Source organism: Melozone crissalis, unplaced genomic scaffold (genome assembly GCF_028551555.1).
Source record: "Melozone crissalis strain CALT ecotype California unplaced genomic scaffold, PUWL_Pcris_2 ptg000023l_1, whole genome shotgun sequence".
Classification (NCBI taxonomy): Eukaryota; Metazoa; Chordata; class Aves; order Passeriformes; family Passerellidae; genus Melozone; species Melozone crissalis.
The window spans coordinates 31623093-31643423 of NW_026535801.1; the positions used below are offsets into that span (position 1 = coordinate 31623093).

The window sequence follows — 20331 nt, forward strand, 5'->3', positions numbered from 1 at the left end:
ATTATGTACAAAAAAATATATTATCTTTATTAGCATCTCAGTAAATGCTGAGGATTCTTTTGTTAATTAGGCCTATCAGGTTATCAGAGCCTCATAACAACATCTGGTCTTTTGCCAATTTCGTGGGACAACTCAGGAATTAGTTTCACACTGAGATGTGAAATCAGCTGTTGCTGTCTTGCAGTTTACACAAGCTCATCAGAGGAGGGTACTTCTGGTAAAAGATTCCAGATTTCTGATTCCCTTTCCCCAAAAGTCATCTATGTGAAAGTAAATATTTAATATCTGCCAGACTTCAATAACTAAGCTAGACCTCAAAATAAATTGAATAACAAAAATTCAATAAACCTAATTTAGCAGTAGCATCCATGAGCATTTATCTTCTCTCCAGTTAGAATGGATTTTGACAGAGCTGCTTGTGCTCACCCATAGCAAGCACAAGGCATTCCTCTGCAGCTGTTCCATCCTCTCCCTCACAGGGTTTCTCTGTGCTGCTGAGGCAGGAGAGATAACTGGATGTTCTTCTTTTCTGGCAGGTCCTGGACTGGATTGAAAACCATGGGGAAGCTTTTCTGAGCAAACACACAGGAGTGGGGAAGTCTCTACACAGAGCACGAGCACTGCAGAAAAGACATGATGATTTTGAAGAGGTAGCACAGGTAAGAATCTGGACCAGACACCTCTGCTGGCTTGATTTTTGTTGTTCCTTTTGCATATTCAGAAAAAGCTGTCACTGTTTTGGTGATACACACTTCTGCTGCTCTCTCCAATGGTTTGGAGCTGCCCAGGGTCCTGTCTCCAAGGTCTGGAAGTCAGCATGCACACTGCAGGACTTACAATCAGAAAATCATCACACTGGGTCATGAAAGGTCTCAAAGGCCATGAGAAATCACAAGCAGCTTACAGGAAAGTAGCACTTTCTCTTGGGACATAGAGGAGAATGGTTATGAGTGAGAGTGATGGAAAAATCAATCCTAACTCTGAGGTGGAGACTGAGGGCCTTGAGCATAAAGGGGGGAGCAGCTGTCAATTAGCAGGGGAAACACCAGAGTCTGCAGTAAGGACAAGTACCCTTCCCATCCTTCAGTGCATTGTGTGGAAGGGATTTTTTGGTTTGGACTAAGAGGCAATCATTACAGGTAGAAATTATTATTGTTATTATTATTAATTTTCCTCCTAGAACACTGTAAACAAGATTTTTCCAGGAATTTGGTATGAAGCTAAAATCTTACAACTATTCCTCAAAGTGGAATCATAGTAGATGATACATCCTGTCCTTATTTATAGAATTTAAAAGAAAGAGGACCTTTTGTAAGTTCTTCCATGGATTTAATAGATTTTTTTTCCCCTAAGTATCCATGGTCAGAAATTACCCAGTCTCAGCTCTGACTGTCAGATCATGTTACACCTATTTGGGGTAGATTTGAAACATTTATTATCTGTAACTGATAATCTGTAAAGGTACTTCTCCTTTGGGTATTTTGGATAAATTCCTGATTCATCCATGTAAAGCAGAATGTATAAAATGCTTTGTCCCCCCGATACACACAGGGTAGGGTATTGCTCAAATGTTTCAATGTGGCATAAGATAAAAATTTATTAGAATTTAGTTTTGGTTTTCTGCAAAACATTTCCCATGTGCTCGCCTAGTTTAGTTAAAGATATTTCCAGTAACAGGGACATACCTCTTTCACTGTTTCCTCAGGGAAAAGATTTCACTGCCTGATGGCAGCTACTCACAAGTTTTTTTTCTCCTCTCCCTTATATTGCAATTATATTTCTCTCAATCTCTTTCTCTATTATTATTATTCCCTTGATTTTATCCCTGTAGTCTTATTTATCTCCCTTAAGGGGATAAATCCCAGGAAATGGGATGAATTAACAATCCTGAAATATCTATAGAATGTTGTCATGTTTTCTTCTATGTGCCTCTCAACCAAGTTCAACATATTTAATTCTGCTAATATTATTCTTATTCACCAATCCTTTGAAAATCTTTTCCTATCTATGTTGTTGGAAATTTAAATTACCAACATCCTTCCTTTCATTAGATGTTCAGCTCTTGATGGAACATCCCACTGCTTGGCTTGCTAATGAATTTCAGTGTTACCATTAAGCTGTGATGGGAAATCCTCACATACCTTCCACAAATCTCACAGCTTGAAAGCAGCAGCTCTGCACTGGTGGGTTTCTAAAATTTCATGGAACCGCCTGTGGAATTAGGATTTCTGGTAATAGGCTTGAATTTCTAAAAACTCAAATTTCTGCAAATTTATTAAAATGGATTTTAGGCTGGAGGTTGCAAAGCATGCTTCTGCAAGGCCTCATCCAAAAGCACAAATTAGTGTTAGTTTTCATCCTAAAATCAATATTAGGGTTCTTCCCAGCGTGAGTGCTCAAGTCTGCTGTTATTGGATGCTATACTGGGCTAGCAAATGAAAATTAGGATCATATAATATACAGGAGCTGAAACGAGGTTATTTCATATGTTTTGTGTCATTACTATTTTCTAAATCCCCCTCCTCTGATACATTATCTTCATAATTCCCATTACATCTCACATTTTCTGGATCATAGCGTTTTTTTCTACCTCCTCTTTGAATACTTCTTAACTAGGGATATAGGAAACAAATTAAGAACAGGTGAGAAGAGACAGAAAAATTTCAGAGTCCTGACAATAGAGGTGAGAGCAGCCATGTAACTGTCTGCACATGGAAACAGCAGCAGCTCATTAAGACTTGCTGCATAGGCTGATGGAACTGGGAGATCCATCCCCTCATCAGGGCTGGGGAACCTTACAGTGTGCAGTTGTCACCTGTAGGGGCTAGGGTAAGTCAGAATATAATTACTTTGCTGAAGAGTTTTCTAACCTCCGTGTTAGGCCCCTTCTCTACCACTTCAGCACATCTCTCTAAGCATGATTTCAGACACATTTCCTTTCACTTCCCAAGGCCAAATTCAGAGGAAATCAATCTTATTCACTGGGTGACCACATGTTCAAGTGAAGGTGGGTGTTTTAAAGGAAGGAAGGAAAGAAAAGGTTTCATTTCTGAGGTTATAGAACCTCTTGGGTTCCTCTGAATCAGACTCATTTACAGCTGATGGGTAGAATCACTGAGCAGCCCATTGCTCTGCACAAGAGGCCTGGACTGGTGTGAACATGAAGTTTATGGTGCATCCTAATTACAAATAATTGACACAAGTTGAACCTGGTCCCTTCCTAACAGCTTTGACAGGAACACTTTGCTCTGGTGCATTCACATGAGGATATAATTGCTAATTTATGAGGCCTGTCTGCAGTGTGACACAGGAATGTGGTGCTGGCAAATGGACATGGGGACACACAGTGAGGGGAAGTGAAAGGAATCTCAGGCTTTATCTGAGCTCAAGGACTTGAGAGTACAACACTCTTTGCTTTGGACAGAGTAATAGTGAGGGTAAGAGGAGAGTCCATAAATTTATCACACCTGGAATTCTCTTGCAGAAGCTTCTAGTGGGGTTGATTTTACAGCTGGGAATAAATTTCCTCTCTACTTGGGTTATGACCAATTTTTATTCTTCCTAACTCCCTTCTTGATGCTTAACACTTTACAGTTGGTTGAAACTAAATTCTAAGTTTAAATATTTTTATTTTTCTCAAGCTAGCAAACGTATTTTCCATAGCTAGGGTGAATAACTGGCAGGACTTTTTCCCAATATAACCATGTAATAAAGCAGATATGCCACCACCCCAAAAAAGCTGTTGAATTTGCCTATTCCCCTCATCAGGATGTTAATTACTAGCTTTAATAGTAATAAAAATGGTTATGATTGTTTTTCTTTAAAAAAAAAATATATATATATAAAGTGTTCTCCTGACACACTTGGTGAGCTTGGCAATATAAGCAATAGTATTTCCTATTAGCAGTTCTCTGATAAAAGTGCTTAGCCTGCCATACAGTATAAATTTATTCTCAAAAATCCACTTTCTTGGGCTCTGACATATTTGTTCTTATCTCTTGCTGTTTCAGGAGGGCATTTGCAAAGGTCAGATTAGAAGCAATTTTCAGGAGTCTTCTTGACATTTTTAGCAGGGGGCAAAACATTCCTAGTTTTGCCTTATTGTGTGTAAACCAGAGTGTTGTGTCTGGCATTGCAGTGCTGAGAAATGCTGTGATTGACTGACCTGCCATGGCACTAGATTGAGAGGTGGAACATGCTCCCTCTATGTCTGATTAGAAACTGCAGATTGATAAATCTGGATGTAATGATTCAATCAGGCATGGCCCAAATAGATCACATTCCTGCATACAGCTGTGCTCAGAAAATGTCAGTGATTTTACAGCACTATGTTGTGGGCAATAGCAAATGTAATTTGGGGTCTCTTTCTCTCATAACTGCTGTTTAGACAAAGCTCTGGCAATTTTTCTGACTGTATTTATACTACATGGAATGCACAGATGGCAAATGTTTGAATCTGGATTAAAAAGCCTGAGCTCCTGGGAGGGAGGTTGTTATCTTGTGCATACCTGCCACTGTTTCTCAGTCAGTGCTGGTTCTGTTTGCAGACTGGCTCTGTGAAAGTGCCAGCCTGGGCACAGCACAGTGCCTGCCATGCACTGAGGTTTTGTAGCCAGGCATTATCAAGACATCACCAAAGGAATATGGCTCTGGGTGTAGCTACAGTGTTCCAGTGATGGCCTCCTTGCTTGGCTGGAATGATTGTTTGCAAATCAGATAACTGTAGTTCAGCTAGCTAGGGTTGCAAATCAAAAGATAATTTCCTTTTAGGCTCTGTAACTTTTCTGAGAACAGCATTCCTTCCAGCTGGAAAAGTCTCCCAACATTTCAGCACTATCTAGCTGACCTGCACATGTTGGAAGCGTTTATCCTGTTCCCATTATCCTTTTCCTCTCTTCTGGCAGTCCCAGCAATCAGATGTTCAGGTGCCTTCTGAGCATCCTCCCCTGTTCACAGAGAACCTTGCTGCCTTTGTGCTGCTCAGAATTAGGAAATGTCATGGGAAGATGCTCTGACAATCCCTGGCATTCCTCTGCCACAGGTCTGAGTGGTTCTGTGAACAGTCTGAAAGGAGCATTTCTGTAGCCTCTCTGCCTTTAGGAGCTTTTCCCTCAGCGGTGCAGACCGGATTCCCTGTGGCTCGGGTTTGTCCCCGTTTCGGCCGGGAGCCAGTGCGGATCTCCACCTGCAGATGGCACTCGCAATGCACTGGAGAGCCTGCAGCCTAATGGCAAACAGAGCCGCTGTTTCTCATCCCAACTAACCAAACACTGTCTCGCAGTGAAATGAAACAGAAGTGGAAGCTGGCTCACTCCCCGTCCCATGGTGTTCTCCCACCCCTGCCAAAACCCACTATGTTCAAGGTCACCCAGAAAAACAACCCCCCTAATATTTTTTGGTTTTGTTTTTAATGCGAAGCTGGGCGGTCCATGGTTTAAGTCAAGGTGATGCTTGTCATCTGTGTTTGTGGGATAAACTGCTCTCAGATCTTTGGAGCTGTTTTTAAGGCTCTTGGGCCACATTAAGCTCACAGCTACAACTGGATTTGCATTTAGTACCTCTGTGTGTGTGTGTTTGCATGCAATAGTTGGTGTGTTTTTCATGGTAATCCAAAGGCACTGATGTTTACAAGGTGAAATATCACAACAAAGCACGTGTTCTGAACAACCTTGGCTCAAAATGTGTGAGGTTGTCCCTTCTTATCAAACACAGCAAGAAGGTTGACTGGAGGCTGAGTGTGGCCATCAGAGTTCATGGGGTTTGTCCAGTGCAGCAGCTCTTGGTTCAGGCCTTGTGTCTAGCACAGATTTGAGGTAGGTACAAGGCTGGATCCTCTATTCCTGACTTTGAAAGCTTTATGGAATCCATTTTGCCAAGGCATAAATGCAGTGCAGCAGAACTCTTGAATTATTGCAAAGAAGAAGAGCCAGACAAAATGTGAGAAAAATGCTGAACTTTGCACTCTGGCATTTGGGAAGCCATTCAGTGTTCCTGTTCTTGGGTGTATGTGCTTGCCTTCCTCCAAGACAGCTTTGGAAGATGATGATTAAACACCTGAACACTGGCTTTGTACCATCATAGTTAACCTTTGTGTACATGCACAGCTCCTTTAAGATTCAGTTCTTCCTTTTATTCATCTCGGGGAGGTAAATGTATTTTCTACAAGTGAAGGCTTTTGGCAGAGACCTTGAAAGCTAAAGACCTGAATCAGCTATAAGAAATCAAAGCTCTGATGATGTTCTTCATCTAACAAGCAATTTGTTCTCCAGTATTCCTTTCTAGAGTATTCCCTTCCTCCACTGTGCTCTTCCTAAAATACTCAAAGTTCAAAGTTTTTGAAAAGCCCTTGCAGATAAACAGAATTTTAGGTGCAAATATGTTGAAAAAATAGTTACGTTGTTTGTCATGTGAAATATCCAGTGGATCCAGTAAGAAATTTTGCAGGTAAAAATAGTATTCTGTGACCTCTCAGTCCCACGTAGTTTTACTTAAACTGCTTTAAAACTATGTGTGGTAATGGAATAGTCAGGCCAAAGCTGAATTGCAAACAGCTACTTGTTTGGCCTTCAGGATAAAAACCCAGTGCTTTCCCATACAAATTCCAGCTCTGTTGGATGTCGTTGTTCTAAAGTTTGGCATGAAGTTCAGTACTGATGTAAAACAGCTAGGAATAAATTAAGAGTCCATGTTGATAATGAGCACTTAAGAAGCATTGTCCTAGGGTGGGTTTTTTAATTTTTATTTTGTTTCAGTTTTTACTATTTTACAACCTATCTGGTTGTTGAAAGGAGTAGCCTGCTGGACATACTGGGTTTTTCCCTTTGGGTCGAGTGACTAAAATCCTATGAAGGATGAAATGTTAGGCCAAAAGAGGGAGAAGCAGACAATTAAACCTGGTGAGAAATATGCTCAAAGTTGGCAATAATGACTGTACTTTCAGTAATACCAAATCTTTTTTGAAATAACAAAAGCATGAGACAGGCAACAAAACATCAGTCCTACTCTTATTTTCATCATCCTTTACATGGCCATTAGCAAGTTCTGAAGCTATAATCTGCATTTTCCTGTTCACTTAATTTATGTAAATGTATTCACTTCTAGACAAAGAGGAAAATATGCCCACTGGCAGCAGATTACGCAGGCCTTTGTACCGTGGTGCAGGAGCTCCAGAGCTCTTGGTTTCTCCTCCTGGCTCCATCTGGCAGGCACAGACAGCAGAGAGCAGTAGAACTGCCAATACAAGGGCTGTCTGTGGAGGTTACCTAGCCCTGCTGGATCCAGAAGCTTCTAACAGCATCCCCAGGGGCTGGAGAGTTTATCATGGGAGCTGTGGTACCACTCTGAGTATGAAGCCTCTGGGTGACTCAGGACTGATCTGCAGTGCAAGAGCAGAACTGAAATGGGTCTGCACAGCCTGGGCCAGGAGCCAGAAGGGCTGGGAGGGGTTGGGCAGATTGCATGGGTCAGATGTGAGGCCGTGGGGACTTGACTGCCACACCTAAGTCAGAAGCAGGGCGTGTGAGATGTGTTTTCCCTGAGGAGGTGTGAAGGGAGGACTCCTCAGAGCACACTGTGGATCTCAGTCCCATGGAGACTTCGGTAGCAGCAGCCTGGCAAATCTTGTGGAAGCAATGGAGTTGAATTGGTGGCCAGTGGGGCTCTATGATCTATTGGTAGTGGGGAATCTCTTTTTAGACAGGCTCTATAATGGCACGAGATCTTCCTGGCAGTTGTGTGATGGGCTGTATCTATTGTGCCATGTCTTTAAGTTTGCATTTCAGTGTATTTCTCCTCCAGCTCAAGGCGATTTTCTTTCCTATTTCTTCTCTTCCAAAATCACTTGACAGCTGGATCTTTTCATTAAACCTCCTGCAGCATGATTCACAATCTAAATGCTCCCTATAAAATCTTAAGTCTTGGCAACAAAGTGCATTTTTTTACAATTGCCAGGAGCCAGCTTCCTATCACTGGTTTATTTGGGTAGGTTTATTTTTGTGTCTTTAAAATTTCATCCCTTAATTCCCTGTAAATGCATAATGCTGTTCCCATGGCAGAAAGGGAGACAATGAAGCTATTTAAGAAATATATATTTTTAATTCTGGAGGTTCTGGAAAACAGAATTTCTATTGTGTGGTGAATTCTGAAATTTTTGAATTAATTTCTTTTTGAATCAGAAGACAGGCAATGTTTCCAAAGAAGATAAATCCTGGAATTTGTTTTTTTAAGGCTCAAAAGTTCTTAAAGAGAACTGGAAAATTATAGCACTGATATGCTATACTTATATAAAACAAGTGCTATAAATATATTCAATATGGTACTGATGTATTAACTGAATAAACTTAGAGCTGAAACAAAAGATATTTACCTCTGACAATTTCGGTGAAATATACCCACTCAAAAAAACCACTGCTGTTCTGACTGACCTGTCTGTGTTGATGAAAACCATCATCATCTAAAGGCTTTTAAAACTTTCTGGTCTTTTTTCTCTGTGCTCTTCTTATTGGCAGGTCAGTGGGTTATCAAACTGTACCTGATCAATTCCAGAAGATTAATTGCAGCAATGTCCAAGTCTCATTTGTAATGATGGTGGACTGGTACTCTTCAATTTCTTGTAGCTATTGATAATGGGAAGGCTCAGGGGGACAGGAGTGACACTGTGAATTGTATCAGCATTTTTACTTTGTGATTCTGTTCTAGTGCAGTAGAAGGAGCTGCCCCAGGCTGTGCTGCTGCCTCTGGGCCAGCCAGTGATGGCTTTAGGAGAATGGCACAAGTGGTTATGACATTGCTGCCAATCACAAATATGCTGCTTTGCAGGCACTGTAAAGAGGAAATTTGATGTAGATTAATCCAGTATCGGGGATTTGCATGCAGTAACAGAGAAAAACAATTTTCAAGGACAGATTTTAAGTATTTGTTATCATTGTGTAAATTTTCAGGAAATAGACTGAGTTCCATTGATCACTCTGCTGCACCAGATTTAGAACACAATCACACTTCCAATTTCAGATGCATTGTTTATAATTAACTTGTTCTGAAGAGTGGGGACTCCATTCTGATGGCTCTACACTTCAGAGAAGCTGCTTGGCAGTTTGATTGTGCCTCTCTTATTTCCCTATCATGGATCCATAATTGTCCAGATGAAGGATGTTCTCTTAGTCCCTCATCAGGTGTTTGAATTGTCTAAAAACTAGACCTGCATAATGAGACTATTGCAGAGGTTTTATACTGATTACATATAGATTGAAAGTATTCAACCATCTTTTTATTGTATATAAACCTATTTTTGAAATTTACTTTCCTGTGGCAGTGTTCAGGTCTCAATTTCCCCTGTATAAAGATAGAGCAACCTCAGTGGATTTGCAGAGTACTTTTGGAATTACATGTGTGAATAGGGACAAAAAAATCCTAATGTGCATATAAATAATTCACTTGTTGATTCAGTGCTTGTAACCCAGCCATTAATATTGCCCTCCATAGCTGTGGTCTGTGAGGTCTGGTTTTGCATAACCAAATCCCAAGGAAGCACTGCTTTGTGTCACTGTGGAAATGTCTTCTGGTCTGAGGCATTCAGGCATCTTTGTTTAGTGTCTGGTTCAGAGCACCACCACATGCAGAAACACAGAGCTCTCTCCTGCTTTCCTGAGCTGGGGGAGAAATTCTATTGTTGACATGAGAAAAGCAGGCAGAATCAGCCTTCTCCTGCCTTTACATTTGAAATGAATCTTGTTTGGAGAGAAAGAAATTGCAGAATTTGCAAGAAGTCAGGAACTGAGACAAGAGGTGTCTCTGAACTGTCAGTGAGCATGTGCACACGTGTTAGTTTAGCATGACTGCCTGTTTTAGTATGCAGCTGATAGAATGGAAACCACTGCGTGCTCCAGAACAATAGCACTGGCTCCTATTAACACACAACTCTCATTTTTATCAGGCTGTTTTTTCCAATTCATGAGATTTTGTCAGTGCTGTTTTCTTTCTGTGCAGCATAGGTGAGTCTTTGTGACATTGGTGAGATCCCCAGCTTTGCAGCAAGCAGAGAGCTGAGCCTGCTGTTGCTTTCTCTGGAGTAATGTCAAGGCTCAGTTCAGGAGTGCACAGTGTAAAAGGGTGGCTGTGACTCCTCAGGACCAGGGAATGGGATGTGCAGCCTTGGTGTTGAATGTGTCAGCTGCAGTGAGTGCACTGTGGGTGGAATGAAGGGTGTTCCTGCTTGGGGAGGAGAGATGGCTGAGACCACTGGGGTTTGGCTTCTGGCTCCTGGTTATTTTGCCAGTGGCCAAGATTTATGTTGACAAGCAGAGCTTGGATTTGTCAATGCCCACATATCAAAGTTGAGTGCAGGAAGGACTGGAAACCTGCAGTGCTCCACGGTGGGGAAGGGTCTGGTACCTGAGTCTTATTTTCTGTTGTCTCCTTGGGTTTGTTTGAGGCTTAAAATAAACCTAATTGAAACCTCTTATAAAAATCAAAGGTGTCTTTTGGGATTTGTTTCAGGCTTAAAATAGACCTTCTTGGGTTTGTTTTAGGCTTAAAATAGACCTAATTGAAACCTCTTAAAAACTAAAGGTAGGTGTTTTTTCCCACCAAAAAAGTGGCTCACATAAGTACTACCTAGTCAGGAATGCATTCAGACCATTTGTCCTTTGGGAAAAAATAACCTTATCTTACTCAAGGAGGAGAGCTGCTCCTCCCTCTTCCAGGCTCCTTCCCAAAGGATTCACAGTTTTATCTGTGCCACAGCAGAGCCTCTCAGTGCACACTGAGTGCTGGGCTCTGCTCAGGCTTCACTGCTCTGTCGTGCACTGGAAACCAAAGGGGAGAGAAGCAGCCCCAGAGCACGGCCAGGGCTGTGCAGCCACGCTGAAATGCCAGTCATGAGTGCGCTCCCCCTTGGGATGGGGAATTGGGTCACTAGGTCATTTAACCATTCAAATTTAGGTTTTTTATAGGCACATGTAAATGTGGGACAGGAAAAAAAAAAGAGCACAGAGCAGAATCCGATTTGTGTGCTAACATCAGGATGTGAAAAAGGAGATTATTTTGGGAGGAGAATGCTGGGAGAAATGAGACTTGCTGTTTGGACCTGCTGGACATGCCTCCAGGGTGGGGTTTGGCAAAGGTACAGCAGGCAGAGAGAGATCAAAAGACAACTCAAAGAGAATTTCTCTGATCTTTGTTTTTGTCTCATGTCATGGCCAGTCTTATCCTTTGGGGGATGATTTGGGATTTTTGAAGGGGATTGCATAGGGAGAAGGAAGGACTCAGCAACACTAAATAAAGAATACACTAGAAAGCTGTCAGGATTTTTTGAATAGTAAAGAATATGGCAGATGTTGACTACAGAGGATGCCTGCAATGTTCATGGAGATCCACTACTTGCCAGAAACCAGTATGTTTTATAGCATGAAAATTTCTGGTGGGAATGCCTCTGTACCAGATCTCTCACTCTAAGTCATTATTAAGATATATTTATCTCAGATCATGTGTGGCCCCCTAATAAGAGCCAGAAATAAAACCATGGTATCTTTCTAAATCTTTGTTTTGCTTATGGATAAGCTGAACTGAATTTCATTCACATAATAGAACACATTTTTACAGTGCACCCCATATGAGTGTTTTCTGGCCAACATGAAAAATGTTAGTTCCTGTCTGGAACTTTTCAGAAGTATAGGAATAAGTCTGGTATAAAATAAATTAAAAAGTCTGTTACTTCTAGGGTAGTGAAACCTCCTTCAATTTTTCCTCAATATAAGTAGGCAATACTTCCTAGGTGTTACGGGAGATTTTAATATTTTGAAGTTTTAGGGAAGACAAAGCCCTTGGTCCATCCTGCTTTGGTGGCACCTCTAAAGAACTAATTTGATGGGCAAGCCATACAGACAGTTCACATGTCAGGGAAGTAACAGTGGTGAAAAATTGGTTTATAAATCTAATGGGATTCAGAGAATGGTTTCTACTCATTTGAAACAAATTCCAATGTGTAAACCATGACAGAGAGATGAATTAATGTTGACAGGGAAGAGATTCTGAATCCAAAGGGAGTGTCTTGCTGACCTGCTCCTAAAGATGCTCAGCTAGAACAAGGAGGTGAAGTAAAAAGTTACTTCAATTTTAATTGAAGCTGGGGGAGACTGTTTTATTATTGTAGATAGCAGAGGGGCATTCTCCATGCAGTTATATGAGGTCCAGAGAGCAGGGAGATGGGGATGGATGTTATCTGAGTGGTGGGCATGTGATGTGTTTCTTGTTGGCAGAGTATGTTGAGAAACCTCCTTTTGCCAAATGGAAATACCCAAATTGTGAACAGAAATGTTGGTGTTTTATTCTAATTGTGTGTTTTTTTTCTGGCAGGCAATATATTGAATTGTGAGGTTTATTCTGGAAAGAAATTGATTTTTTTTTTTAAGTGATGAATTTTTAAGTGATTCTTTGCTAGAAGTTAAATTTAACAGGACAAATTGGAGGGAGCCAGGAGAACCAAGGGGTTCCCTCTGAATCTCAAGGGAGTATAGACAGTGCTAGGAGATGGCACCGTAAGATTGATGCTCTCACTGAGAGCATTTCCTGCACCACTCCCACCTGGGCTGGTGCACAGGAGCTGATGCAATGCAGCCTGTCAGGGAGGAAACCTGGATTTCAAAGGAGCAGCAAGAATTTAATTAAATCTCTGCATCCTTCCTCAGGTAGCAGCAGTGCACTGACCGTGCTAAAATGATGTGGCGTATCTTCCTCTGTATTTTTTCTGCCAGCAATCAGTTTGCTTGTCAGAGGTGGCCTCTCACTTATGGCATAAAAAACCCAGTTTGCTGCAAATCTGGGGGTCCTGTGATGCATTACTAGTACACTTACCTTTTTGCATCAGTCTGTGTTGTGTTTTTGTCATATATTTCCAGACAAAAGGAATGATTGTATGTGATTTATATGCAGCACTGCATTGTGCTCAGTATTCAGCTGTGTATGAATTCCTAAGCTGAAAGATCAGGAGAATGTGGGTTAAAGTTTTGCCAAATTTTCTTTGTTAAACATTATCTCATTCTCTGAACAGTTCCATGCCACTCCAAATGGGCTTCAGGAAAGGTGTTATAACCTATCTTCACATTAATGGAAATAAGAGCATAGCTGAGTCAGGGCAGTGGTTGTGGAAGAAATGGAGAGGAAATGCTTTGCTGTCTTATTCAAAATGGGTTTTATAAAAATATAGGCACAGATTTCACATATTCACAAGTTTATTTCTGCTTTTGTTTTCAAGGCAACCATGATGCCAGTTGTATTTGGTGCTGGCTTTTCCCAGTGCTGCTGACAGTCCAAAGCCTTTTATTACTGCTGTTGCAGTGTCTTTGAAATCTCCAAACCATGAGCATGATATTAAAACCAGAATGCCTAGAGTTATTTCAATTCCAGAGACCAACCAGACTTGATAAAGCTGTCATGGTTGCACTCATGTCTGTAGGGCTCAGGAAAGATGTGATCTGAGCTTTTGGGACAGAAAACAATACCATGCCCTCCTGTATTGCTGCTCACCTTGGAGCTGCTCCATGTTTATTTCTCCACCTGCCTTCCTTTTTCCCCCTATCATAAAGAAGTTGTGGAGCTTTGCTGTGAACCACCTGGGTTTTCTGATGATATTAATCATTTAAGAAGTTTTCAAAAGGAGCTGCATTTCACTCTTGTCAGTCTGCCTTCTTGTGCTCCCTTGTCATTTCCACAAAAGAAAATTCTTTCCTCCTTTTTGCTGAATTTGAAAGGCTCAGTTACCATTCAGTCACTTGAGCAGCTCTCAGTTCTACACTCTGCAAGTTACTCAGTTATGAAACTGAGCAGTGATAATTCTGTTTTAGTGGTACACTCACTGTGTTGGATAACAGCAAGCAGTATGAGTTTGGTTTCATGTTTGGCACCACAACTACTGTTTGTTGTCTTTATTGTCCTTCTTTCCTTTCTTCTGCTCACTTTCACAGTCCTATTTCTGTACAAGGGTGTTCCCAAGTTAAAGGACCAAGCTATTCTCATGTGTATTACCAAGGATAGAATACTAGAATAAAACCTAGCCAATAATCATCAATTTCAGATATCTTCCCTAATTCTTACAGATTCTTGTAAAGACCATAAAATGTTGGAACAGCAGTATTTCATAACCCCATTTTAATATTCTGTTTGGATATGCTTTTACCAGAAGACCAGTAAGGTGGCAGAAAATAAAAACTGAAATATCCTTATAAGCACAAAATGTGCCTACATGTAATTTGCTTTGCAAACTGTCCACCTCTCATGGTCTCAGGATGACACTGAAGATGGTTGAGAAGTGAAGATCCTTGCCAAGCAAAATTTTGTTCTTTGTGTACTTGTACTGTATGCACACAGACGTGCATCTATGTGTCTTTATACACTTATTAATATTGGATGAGATGTGTGATTTTAAATGTAATTTAAACCATTGTTTCACTATATATTTCACTGGCATTTCATTGAATAATAGTTGTGATCACACTGGAGTTAATTAGCATGATTGTGGTAATGGGAGTGTTTTCTACTTGATGTATGAGTGCACTACTGATTGAGATGAACAATTGGTGGGATGAAATACACCATAGCTAACAATGTTTTTAAATCTAAAGGAAGCACTCGCTATGAAATAGCACAAAGAGGAATTCTTTAAGCTAATGTATTCCCAGCTATTAATTCTAATCTTGCTTATTTATTAGTTTGAAGGTATGAGGTAACTTTTAATCAATTTTTCTGGCCTTTCAGCAGTTGATGTAATGTGTGTCACCCTTTTAAAGTCAAATAATAAATTCATCTTGGTTTGTATGTAAACCCTGAGGGAAAATCATAAATAAAAGTAACAATACACAGAAAAATATCTGGTCCTTCACAATGGTCAGTGAGGATTCTGGGTTATATCCACCTTGTCATTCCTGGGAATATTTCATATCTAATAAATACTGAAAAATGCCATATGTTTATATTTTAAACATATGTGTAAACAATATATTATACACAATGTTTTATACAATTCACTGAAATAATGGCATTACTGGAGGTGTAAAGTAGTCATTAGTATCAGCATGATATCAGTGCAAGGAGAACTGGGGTGAAATTATGACAAGGAAAACTAAAGATGAATTGCCACGTTCAAGGAAGAACAATCTGAAGAGGAAGGTGCTGATGGAAATTTCATTAGCCTGGATATTTTTTAAAAGGTCTGAAGAAGTTTCCATTCTAGTTTATAGTGGGGACCAATCTTGAACTGACAGAGTGAGTGGCTGCATTACCTCAGAGAGATATTCTGCCTGTAACTTCTGTAACTGTAATTCCTGGTAAGTCTGGTTTGAATTACAACCACGGAGTACAAGTAAGAATATAAGTCTTGATTTGATTATGTGCAATTTAAATGGAATAAAATCACAACTTACATTAGATCATCATATGCACTTAGCCTTTGCCCTTCTTAAGGGAGGAGGGATTTTGACAAAGATGGATGCTTTGTTAAACCCCAGATTTATTTATCAAAGAAATGTTTCATTGTGGTCACTTATTTTAGCTTTAGAATATCAAGTTACTAAAGATATAATTCTTCACAAAGGCCTGACTGTGAGATCACTTAACCTCAACAAATACTGGAGCTAATTTTAATGAAGTAGCTTGAGCAAAGAATCTGATAGCAGTAACTGAGCTTTATAATTAAGGATAACAATGGTTTATAAGGCTTGACAAGAACTGCAGAATCAGCTCTGTAATTACAGTTTTGCCACAGTGAATCGTGCAGTAGTTTTGTTGGCCAGGAATTCTACTTGCTGTCTATGCACAGAACAGGTACCAGTCCTCCAGAGTTATATTTTTAGCCCTTTGCCATTTTTCCTCTCCTGTGATCTTGGGGAGATGGTTAGAAGGCTGACCCAGTTCTCCCTGAAGTCAGTAAAATCCTTTTTACTGTTTTCAGTAAGAGAAGAGATGGATCAGGCTTTGATCTTTGTCTCAAGTTCCCAGCAGGAGTGCTGATACAGACATTTCATCTTTGGTACTGGAGAGTCATGACTCTAAAGAACATAAGGGAGATATCACATCAGAGAAAGCCTAATAAGTCTCCTAAACTTCAGCCTGCAGGCATAATGAGGGATTCACACCACTAGTCCTTAGTCAAGAATATCAGGTCTAAGCTAGTCCTCTTTCTCTCTCTAGTTGGTACTTCCTGGCCTCCAGAGATGCTTTCTCTTCCATGCCTTTTTCATGGTAAAACCCAGGTGACAAAGCTCTCTGAATCAATACAATCAATCTTTGCCCGGAACTGCCTTGCACAGCCCCAGAACTTGGTCAATGCAGACTAGTGCTACCTCATCCTCCTTATCTCAACATCTATTTGGGAAGTGAGGTCTGGGGTATGTAGTTTGTGTTTAAGGTGATCATGTACCTGATCACCTGCCCTGTTTCCCCCTCCTTGTTTCTCCTGATGTTTACAAACATCTTTCTCTGGCTGGTGGGAATGGCTCACTGCACTTTGGAGAACTTGGAGACAGTTACCATGAAAATCCCTCAAATAAAATAAACAGCTGTAAAAGAGTGTGCAGGGGCAGATTGTTCTGGAAAAAAATTGTCCAGATTAAGGACATGAACTTTACCCTAGAGTATCACTAGACACAGCTATTTTCAATGTTATCAGCCTTAAAACATGCAGCAATAAACTACTTACATGTGCAGTTCCTAGCAGTAGATAAAAACTACATGGAATAATTTTCTGTAAATGCACTGGGCCAAAACCAAAATGCTGTGCTAAACTGATTGACACCTTAAAAATGTGAGAAAGTTCACAAAGATATATATAGATATATTTTTTTTTCTTGTGTTTGCAGGTTTCATAATTGAAATAGGTCATTATGCAAAGATTAGACTAGAAATATTATTAAGAGATATAAGGTGGAAGTTGGTTTTGTGCATGAAATGATGCAGAAGTGTGGAATGCCAGTCAGCAGTTCACCAAGAATTTCAAGGGTTTGCACATGACAGTTCTCTCATGGGTTAAGACAATATTAAGAAAAATTGCCACACAACCCTAAAACTTCAGAAGGCATACAATTTTATAACTCATGGAATTTTTTTTCCTGCCAGATTTCAGGACTGGGAATCTGAGCTAACCTCTTGTGCATGGGGATGGTGGAACAAGGAGGCATTTCATGCTTTTCTTCATTGTAGAACTTTATTCTCTCTTAGATTCTGACCCTGCCTGATCCAGGGTTATGTCACACCAAAAAAGTAGAAAGTGCTTCAAACAAATAAATATAATAAGGGTCTGTACCCCAAAGAGCTTATTAACAAGAGAACAAGTCAGGATGAAAATGTAGGAGCAGGGAAGCAGTGCAGCATTGTAGCACCAACCAGAATGAAGCTCTCAGCTTCAACAGCACTTTGGTTCAATGCCTGTGGAGCAATAGATGTACATGAAAATATTTGATATGTGTAACAACATCTGGTATGATTTATGTGCACTTTAAGCAAACAAACAGAAGAAAAGTAGAGCAAGTCCTCAGCAAATGAGTAACCTCTGGCTTATTTGGCCTGTGCTGTGTGTACATCTCGACAGCTGACAGGGGAGGACAGTCCTTTCATGAGCACACAAAGCTCAGGAGTTCAAGGCGAGGGTGGAGAGCTCCCAAATGTTGCTGCTTATCTGAAATGTATCTAAATCTCTTAAATCTGCCACAGTGAGCTGGAAATCTCTCAGCAACAGGCCTTCCTTCTAGAATGGCAGGAATATAATCATTAGTTGTTTCTCCTATCATAAACTGCACCTGTTTTAAAATCCGGACACTTACCTGTGACCTCAGTGGACAAAGATAGAAAAAGAGGTGAAGAAAAATGTCTCCATACTCAAAATGCACTGTGTCCAAGCCTTTTGTGCATGACACATTTATGCAAACACATCCAAAATTAGGTATGCGTTCTTCAGGGAAGCATCCCTGTGTGCTGGCAGTGCCTGTCACAGTCCAGGGAAGACACTGAGTGGCTCCTTCCACACCCCATTAGCTTCCCTGCAGAAAATCCCCTTTGCCTTTGGAGAACCTTGTGCAATGCAAAGGGGCTGCTACATCTTTTTTTGTCTGTGCAGTGAGACCAGATCCTCTCTTGGGGCCAGTCTGCATTCTTTCTCCCCCAAAGTCTAGGGTCCAGCCTATACACTTTTCACCAGTGTGTTTACATCTGGTCATTGTATCTGTGAACTCATCTCATCTACAGGTAATTCAACATAGTACATGTTGGAGTCACTAAAACTGTGTGGCTTTCAGCAGAGATGGACCTAAATGTCTCAGGGTCAAATGCAGCAAATCTGTGTTCATACTGTATTTCAACAAAACTGTTTTGTGTCCCAAATCTGTGCCACAAGGAGAGAGGGAAGACACAAGTACACAAAATAATACATATAAAGGCAGGAACAGTCTTGTGCTCAGGGAGCTGGACTGGTGTGTGAGTTGTTGTAGTGGTAATGTGTGAAAAACACTGGTGTGGACTAGACTTTGAAAAAATTGTGCTAGCTTTGGCATCTGCTCCAAATACTATTGGAAGGGGATCATTCAGAAAGGATACTGTTAAGTGCAACTGGACCCTAATTCAGATCACATTAAATGGAACATTTTTTACAAACTCTCAGCTAAAGAGGTTTCCAAAAAATGATTATTAAAACATAAAATTTTGCTGCTGTTAACAGCCTAACCATTACAGCAGTAGCCTGAAAGTGAGGGAATAAAAATTTACTATTGGTAACAAAACTGTTCTCAAGTATGTTCTTCACAGTCCAAAAGGAGAAATGCAAATACCAGATATTTATAGTCAGCCCTCAGAAAACGAACAGTGAATGAGATGTTTTCTTTTTTGCTTTTTTATAACTGGAAATATTTTCCTCCATTAAATACTCAGAGGTCAGTGCTCCATTTCTGTACTAAACATTTCCTCAAACAACGACTGTTGACTGCAGCAGGACATTATCTAAGTAGGAACAACATGGTTTGATCCATGGCTTTTATTTTTGACAGTGTTTGTATAATGCTCGGAAATACCTGTGTGTCCATAGTGTTAGAGGTATTTTGTGTGTATGCATCAGTTAATGCATTTTTGAGCTGAGGAGGATTTTGACAAGGAAGGTGCTACAATTCTACTATTGAAGCAGAGGTTAAAATTCCCAGTGAGAGCAGTCTCAAGCCAATGCCAAGCAGCTCCAAAGATCTAGCCCAGTAATGGAAACACCCTGAAGCTGAAATCTTTGTCTCTCCTTATTTTTGTTAAGTGTTGAATACCAAAGAGCTATTGGCCTCATCTTGAGTGAAGAAAGCTTTTATATGACAGCAGGGTGTCATGACACAGGGGCTGGCTCTGTTTAGTTTCCCTAAGCTGACTAAGGCATAGCTCCATGGTTCTGGAGAAGATGGCTGCACTCTCTTTCCATTTCTCCTGCTATTCATGAGACTCTCTGCTGTATTAGTTGAGTGGTGTTCTCCAGAGATGTGAAAAAAAGAGAGAAAGGATGGGCAGGTAGCTTGAAACCTGAGGCAAGTTGGATGGGTTTCTCCTCTCCTATTTGACAGTCTGGCATGTCTTGGGTACATTAATTTGCTTCTGGGTTCTTCTCTTCCCTCTGTGAAGTAGGAGTCCTACACCTCATATCATAAAGGCTGTGGAGTAAATATATTCAGGATAGTGCAGTGTTCAAATTCTTGTGTAATGCAGGGCAGGTACATGCCCTGGGCAAACTGGAACTGAGCATTACACACTGGCAGCTGCAAGCAAATCACATGGACTCAGTCCATCTGGAAATGGGATGCAGAACAGTAGACAAGAGGAAAAAACCATAGAAGGAGCTTGAAGACATAGTCTATCTCACAAAAGCCAGTGAAAGGCAAATATTTCTCGGGGCTGAGACATCTCTGGCTGCCATGATTACACACTGTAATGTGAGAGCAGTTGGGAGGCCAGTGCAGTGAGCTGGTGGCTGAGGGTCACGTGAGGCACTGCAGCCTTCTGAGCTGGTGAGTCCCACTTGCTTCGTGCCATTATCTTTGAGAAATTGCAGGGAACTTGGAAATAAACAAATGGGAAGTTCTATTGCTGTGCCTGGCAGGATTGGGTTGAGGTGGTGTGTTTCAAATAAGAAATAATTTCATGGGTACTCAGGCATTAGTCTGTGTGGCTTTATATGTTCTCCTTTCACAGATGGCAATGCCACTAAGAAATATTGTGATCACTTTAAAACTCTGGTAATCACTTGCTTTCATGTCTTAAGGATAAACAGCCTCTTTCAGGGGTTTACTTGCCCCAGTTGTATTACTCACACTGTGTTTCTTGCTT

The 20331-nt window shown here is 40.7% G+C and overlaps 1 protein-coding gene across 8 annotated transcripts in view; it reads left to right on the forward strand.

Moving 5' to 3' along the window:
* The window catches only part of KALRN (kalirin RhoGEF kinase), a 459777-nt gene that overhangs the window by 248951 nt on the left and 190495 nt on the right, over window positions 1–20331 (forward strand). For all 8 annotated transcript variants that reach the window (XM_054277949.1, XM_054277952.1, XM_054277950.1 and 5 more), the window contains exon 10: window positions 537–659. In XM_054277949.1, the coding sequence (XP_054133924.1) occupies window positions 537–659 (123 nt within the window). The remainder of the gene's footprint in view (window positions 1–536; window positions 660–20331) is intronic.